This window comes from Nothoprocta perdicaria, unplaced genomic scaffold (assembly GCF_003342845.1).
Source record: "Nothoprocta perdicaria isolate Ctin4 unplaced genomic scaffold, notPer1 scaffold_287, whole genome shotgun sequence".
Classification (NCBI taxonomy): domain Eukaryota; kingdom Metazoa; phylum Chordata; class Aves; order Tinamiformes; family Tinamidae; genus Nothoprocta; species Nothoprocta perdicaria.
In genome coordinates, this window is record NW_020455518.1 from 344,011 (window position 1) to 350,010 (window position 6,000).

Here is a 6,000-nt window from a genome sequence, read left to right on the forward strand (position 1 = left end):
GCCGGGAGGCTGAGGTAAGAAGTGACGTTAGAGGGGGGAAAAGAGAGTGGTTTACAGAGGATTTAAAAGAGGAGGAGCAGCAAGAGAAAGTGGTGGGATTCATGTAGTCACCGGCAGGAACCTGGTTTGGTCTGGGGCCAGGTGGGAGGAAGMTCTTGTGACACAAAGTCAGGGCTTCTCATGGCCTTTCTTGTGGTAAGTGATTCAGAAACGGCCCTGGAAGTGGAGACACACTCATCCTGCTGCAAGCAGCCGAGTGTTGTAACAGAGCTAGCGAAAAATAGCGGAGCTGTTGGAGCGTAGCAGGTTAGATCAGAGAGCCCTTCAGCCCTGCCCTGACCGCAGATGCCGCTGCTGCYGAACGTCAGCGGCCGCGAAGGTCAGCGGGGACAGAATGCAGGAATTGCCCCCGCTCYCGCCTCTCCTGCCTGCCGGGTTTCCATGGATGCTCGGAAGCGGCGTCGCGCTTGCTGCAAGCACTCCCTGACCCCCGTGCTGCTGACGGCCTAATGCCTGCTGCGTTTTTGGTTTTATGCTTTCAGAATGAGGCCAGAGAGGAGAGGTTCTTTGCAGAAGACGTCTTCAAAAAGCCCTTACCTCCCTCCATGAAAAAGGATGAGAGTGCAAGCCTGGTAAGACAGCACGTAGCACCTGCCCTGCCCCGCTCCAGCACAGCAGCTAAACTGGASCTGTCACGGCCCAGGAGAAAGTGGGAGCAGAGCAGCACTGAGAGCTGCTTCAGCTGTCCCTGAAACCCCAAGGGAGAGACTCTCAGCTACGTGTCTCACCAAAACCACCCCCTCCTTTCTGCTTGGAAGCCTGTTATGGGGGTGCATAACCGCTGCGCGCAGACGTCCCCAGCACCGGTTTGTGGCAGTCTTAACCCCCCATTTTGACTGTTTCAGAATGAGCCTGGAGAGGAGAAGTTCTCTGCAGAAGATGTCTTTAAAAAGCCATTACCTCCCTCCGTGAAAAAGGACGAGAGTGCAGCCCCGGTAAGATGCTCCCTGGAGCTACTGTTTTTCCTTTCAGGAAGCCTGTGTAGATGCTGGGGGGTTCCTCGAGGCTGTGACTTGGGTGGCAGATGTGGCAGCTTCTCCTGCAAGAGGAGGGAGAGCAGCAAGGGGAGTTTGCTTTATAGTGCTGAGCTGGTTTGGGGGGTTCTAGAGCAGAGGGATAATTTGAGACTGGCATYTAACGAGGTCTCCTCCCTTGAGCAGTTGCCATGCAGAATCCCCCAGCCCACCTCTGGGCTCAGCAAGGCCAAACCTCGCCGATCCTTGATGCCAGTGACAACCACTCYGTGCCAAACAGCTGCTGCTTTGGTCAGCAGCTTGTGCTTAGGTGTGTGGCAGATTGGGGAGGCCTGGCACCAAAGCATGGCTTGWCCTGAGAGCACAAGAGCTTCTACCCTCTGGAGTCTGAATGTCCGTCAGGGTATCCCCGTTCCTGGCCATGCTGCTGGGATGCTGCTCTTGGGCAGGAACAGAGCCAGGAGGGATGGGGAGATAGGCTGGGGAAGCAGAGCTTAATGTGGCAGAGTAGGTGATGCCACAAACTGTCACGCTCTTCTGCCTCCCTGTCTCAGCCCAAGGCGGTGAACCCTCTGATAGGACTGCTGGGAGAGTATGGAGGAGACAGCGACAATGAAGAGGAGGAGGAAGAGGAGGAGCAGGCGCAGACGCAGTGGCTGCCGCCTGCCCACCCTCCCGCACAGCGCGAGGAGCCGCCCAGGAAGGCCAAGGGCAGCGACGACAAGCTGACCGACTGGAACAAGCTGGCCTGCCTGCTCTGCAGGAGACAGTTTCCCAACAAGGAGGTGCTCATCAAGCACCAGCAGCTCTCCAACCTACACAAGGTGCGGGGAGCTGGCGGCCGGCGGGGCGGCGCCTGCGCCTGGGTGCTCCCGGCGGGAACAACAGCCATCAGGTGGGAAAAGCTGGGCTGGGTGGGCATGAGCAAGCGGTGTAGCCAGCAAAGGGACGTGGGCTTGACGTGGAGAAGGATCCAGCCCATCCTGCCCGGGGCTGCAGGCAGCTTCCATCGGCATCGCTGCTTGCCCCTGCTGTGGGAGCAGTCTGGAAATACACCCGTGGCATCAGGCTGTGACTTGTCAGGCTGTGTTGAGGTGGCTCAGGATCAGGGTGTCTGCAGGCTCGAGTGTGAGAGTAGTAAAATAATAGTGAAAGACGGTGGTAAAAAAATATTTAGCRCGTGGCTGCCTGTGTCCTGTGCTGCCCTCAAGCTCGTCCTGSCTGGAGGACCAAACTGCGTGCCGGTGGACGTGGTGGGTAGCCTGCTCTGCTGTGGAGGGGAAAGCTCCTGGCCGTGTGGAGGGGCAGGAGTTTGGGGCTGCGTGGGGAGCCTTTGYGTCTGGCGTGGTGCGGGTGCAGTGAGTGACCCTGACAACCCAGCTCCTCTGCTGACACTGGCTTCCACTTTCCTCATTCCAGCAAAACCTGGAGATACACATGAAGATCAAACGGTCTGAGCAGGAACTGGCCTATTTGGAGAAGAGAGAGCGYGAGGTGGGTCTGTGATGTTCTCCCTGTGCTAGGGGAGCATCGGTCYCAGGGAAACTCCCAGCATGTGCCGTTGTTCCTGCTGCAGCCTGGATATCAAATGCCTCCCAAAGGAGGAGCTTTAGGCACCGAGCTGTGGGCCACACTCTGCATTTCGATAGCCCTGAGACTTGTAAGAGCAGGATCTCTTCTCCCAGAAGGGTCTGGCCCAGCAAGGCAGTGCTTGTGCTGAGTGGGTGCCACATTTCCATGCAGAGCAGACGCAGTGTGGGGGCTGCTGCTGCCCAGCTGGGACCAGTGAGAGCTGTAGCTGCCCCTTGTTCAGAAGCCAGCAGAGCTGCTCCCGCTGGGAGCAGCCTCAGGTCCCAGGCAGTCCAAGAGATGCCATCAGGACAGACTACATGGATCGTGGGTCCTACAAATASCCAAGGCTTGTGGGTCTGCAGGACCCGTTTCTGCTCAACTAGGGTAGACGAGAGCTTGCTGCAGAGCAGTCTCCTGCGGGGCGATGAATCCTTCATAGCTCCTGTACTCACTTTGTCCTTTCTCATATGAAGGGGAGATACAAAGACAAGGGAAGTGACCGGAGAGAGAAATACCAGCAGATGGATTCACCGGAGAGGAAGCGGTTCCGATACGACCGGGACTCTGAGAGGTAACGATTGCTGTTGGTCCCATCTCGTGGGGGCCGCTGGCAGGGCGGCGTGCGGGCAGCTGCCGTGCCAAGGCTGTGGGCAGGATCTGCAAGCAGAGCAGCCTGCAGCTCCTGCCCAAAGAGGCTCCACAGCATGAGCCTCTTGGGCGGAAGGACTCCTCCAAGAAGGCTGCAGTGGAGAGGAGAGCATAAGGGAGAGGGGAGCCGAGCTGTCAGGTGGGATGGTGGTTGTGAGGGTGCCTGCTTGGGCACAGGAAGCAGAGTGCATCCTGTTGGCAGCTACCCCATCTCTACGGCGTTTGCTGTCCTCCTGCCTAGGCATGGAGCCATCAGGAGAAAGAGCAAAGCTGTGTTTTGTCTGTTCCACTGACTCAGAAAACATGAGGAGCCACTGCCGTCTCAGTCAGAGTGGGAGGAGGAGGAAGCAGCGTGTGCTCTGCAGGGCTGCGAGCTCGTGTGTTCCCGTGGGCTGAGGAATCACGAGGCCTCTGTTGAGGACAAMACTCATCATGGGCCTGTTTGCTTCTGATACAACATCACAGCAAGGAGGAGAGCCYTGATGCAGTTTAGAGATCTGTATCTTCCCTACTCTTTCCCCAGAAGAGCTCTGGACAACCTGAAGCAGTTTGCACGGTGCCATTGGCAGGGGCTGGAGTGCACTTTGCTGAGTGCAGGAAGCTCCTCCTATGCTGAACGGTTTCAAAACTCTGGGTTCTGAGGAATGATCTTGGATGAATAATAACCAGGAGGGAGAAAGCRTGTCCTAGTCAACACTGCATCAGTTGACCACCGCTCTTGCAGCGCTGGAAGAAACAAAAGATCTAACAGAACAGCAGGGCTTAGACTTCACTTTCTTGCTGTCACTGAAATTCAGGTTAAGAAATACAAAGTGTTTGCACAAAATGCTCCTGGCCTTCTCATGCCATAAATATTTTGGAGCCTGAGCTCATTTCCTGTGTCCTGGTTTATGCTCCCCGGAGGTTGGACAAGGAGATACATGGGCAGAGGTGCCTGGGCCCCTCATGCAGAATGCTCTGAGTGGAGTTTTTTGGGCAGTGTGCTGCTTAAAGACAGCTTGGATGTCTCTCAGGAGAGGTCGGGGTGTAAATGGAGGTGCCATTAGTAGGGCTAGAAATCCCTAGCGTGYGTGTGAAGCACCATAAAGCTGCATAATTGAATCTCTGTCTTCTTGCAGTGACTACGACCCAAGGGTTGACGGTGACAACAAAGGAAACCGAATGCTGCAGTCCCCAGGGTGGAAGAAAGGCCTGGGCTACAACCAGCAGGACACAGCCTCACCAGCAGAGGTAAATCTCCCCTTCCCTTCGAAACAAATCTCTGCCTTTCCACCTGCAGTGCCTCCCAGGAGGAATTCACAAGCGGAACGGGAGTTGGCGCCCGCTTGTTGGAGCTCTGCGTGCGCACGAGTTAAACGTGCGGGCCGGGAGCTGCCCGCTGCAGCAGGGGCCCTGTGAGGGCTACGAGGGGCTGAGCCGGGGCAAAACAAAGGCCTGTTCTCTGTGGGTTGTTTCCAGCTGCATTTGCTGTGGTGGCTTTAGCTGCCCGGCTGCTTTGCTGGCCGGTGTCGGCGCTGCGACACGGCCACCGCTCACGCGGCAGCGCCGAGCGTGCGATCGAGCGCGTCGCTGCAGGCAAATACTTGAGGCTTTGCCACGGGTTTGCTGGAGGCCACCCACGCAAAAACGCGAGCTTCCCTCTTCAGCTCGGGCGGCGAGACCCGGCCCCAGCTGTCGGTCAGTCCTCGCTGAGAGCTCTCTGCAACCAGCCAACGGGCTCTGTGGAAGAGGCAGCTTCGTGGCGGCGCTCTGGGGGGTCTGACCTACAACCAGGCTCCCCGCGCTGGCCGGGGGGAGCTCATCATAAGACACGGCCCTGTGAAGACCTCCCAGAAGAGCCCTGGTGCAGTGATTTCTTCCCTCCTCCCCAGCCCTGCTGGGCGAAGCCGTGTGTCCAGTTCAACCCTAGATAGCTTTGATCTCTCCGACTAATTGGTCGCATCCCTGGTAGCCAGCTGCAGCATGCTTAAAAGGAAATAAAGCCTCCAGCCTCAGGCCTGCTCTCCTGGGCTCACGCTGGGCAGGTAGAGCTGAATAATTTAGATGCTGGCTGCAAAAGCCAGTCGTTAAGAAGCAGTTGAAATGCAGAAGGAGCTCCCGGAGCCCGGGGGGAGCTCCATTAGAGGAGAGAACAGCTGAGCTTGTGCTAATGCAGGCGAGCTGCAGCCCGGGCCCCCGGAGCCCGGCTCTCTTGCTGACACTTCCCTTTGCTCGGCGTGGGTCTCTCGCCCGCTGCTGTTGCACGTTTCGGTGCCAGCTCCTACGCTATCGTGCACTAGCGTCGCTCACCTGCACCAGGCTCCATGGATCGGGTCCCTCCTRGCCTTGGCCACGTGGTTTTAGTGCTTGCAAAGGCTCGGTAGTTCCTCCCAAGCAGTTTTTGGGGGGACGCAGCACTCCCCTCCGGAGGTCCCCAAGAAAGAAGTCRGCTAAACCTCTCCCGGAGCAGCCCCGAGGAACAGCCAGGCCTCCTCTTCGCGGGAGGAGTTGCTCATTCCGGCCGGGTCTGCTTGCAGGAGGAAAATCGGAAGAAGGGAGCTGACTTTGGAGCCCAAGGGAAGCCCGGCAAGAGGCAGTCCAACGAGACGTACCGCGATGCCGTCCGGAGGGTCATGTTTGCCCGCTACAAGGAACTTGAGTGAACGGTGGGGGCTGTGCCAGCCCTGTCCCTCTCCATCTCTGTCTTTTTCTCTCTGTGTCATGTTTTCTTGGGGATTGGGTTTGGGATTTTTTTGTTTGTTTGGTT

At 57.5% G+C, this 6,000-nt stretch overlaps 1 protein-coding gene across 1 annotated transcript in view; it reads left to right on the forward strand.

Moving 5' to 3' along the window:
• The window catches only part of RBM6 (RNA binding motif protein 6), a 38,733-nt gene extending 32,733 nt beyond the window's left edge, over window positions 1-6,000 (forward strand). Inside the window, exons 17-23 of the mRNA XM_026041526.1 lie at window positions 543-632; window positions 906-995; window positions 1,589-1,858; window positions 2,454-2,528; window positions 3,080-3,177; window positions 4,373-4,484; window positions 5,771-6,000. Coding sequence (XP_025897311.1) covers window positions 543-632; window positions 906-995; window positions 1,589-1,858; window positions 2,454-2,528; window positions 3,080-3,177; window positions 4,373-4,484; window positions 5,771-5,896 — 861 coding nt within the window. The 3' untranslated portion in view covers window positions 5,897-6,000. The remainder of the gene's footprint in view (window positions 1-542; window positions 633-905; window positions 996-1,588; window positions 1,859-2,453; window positions 2,529-3,079; window positions 3,178-4,372; window positions 4,485-5,770) is intronic.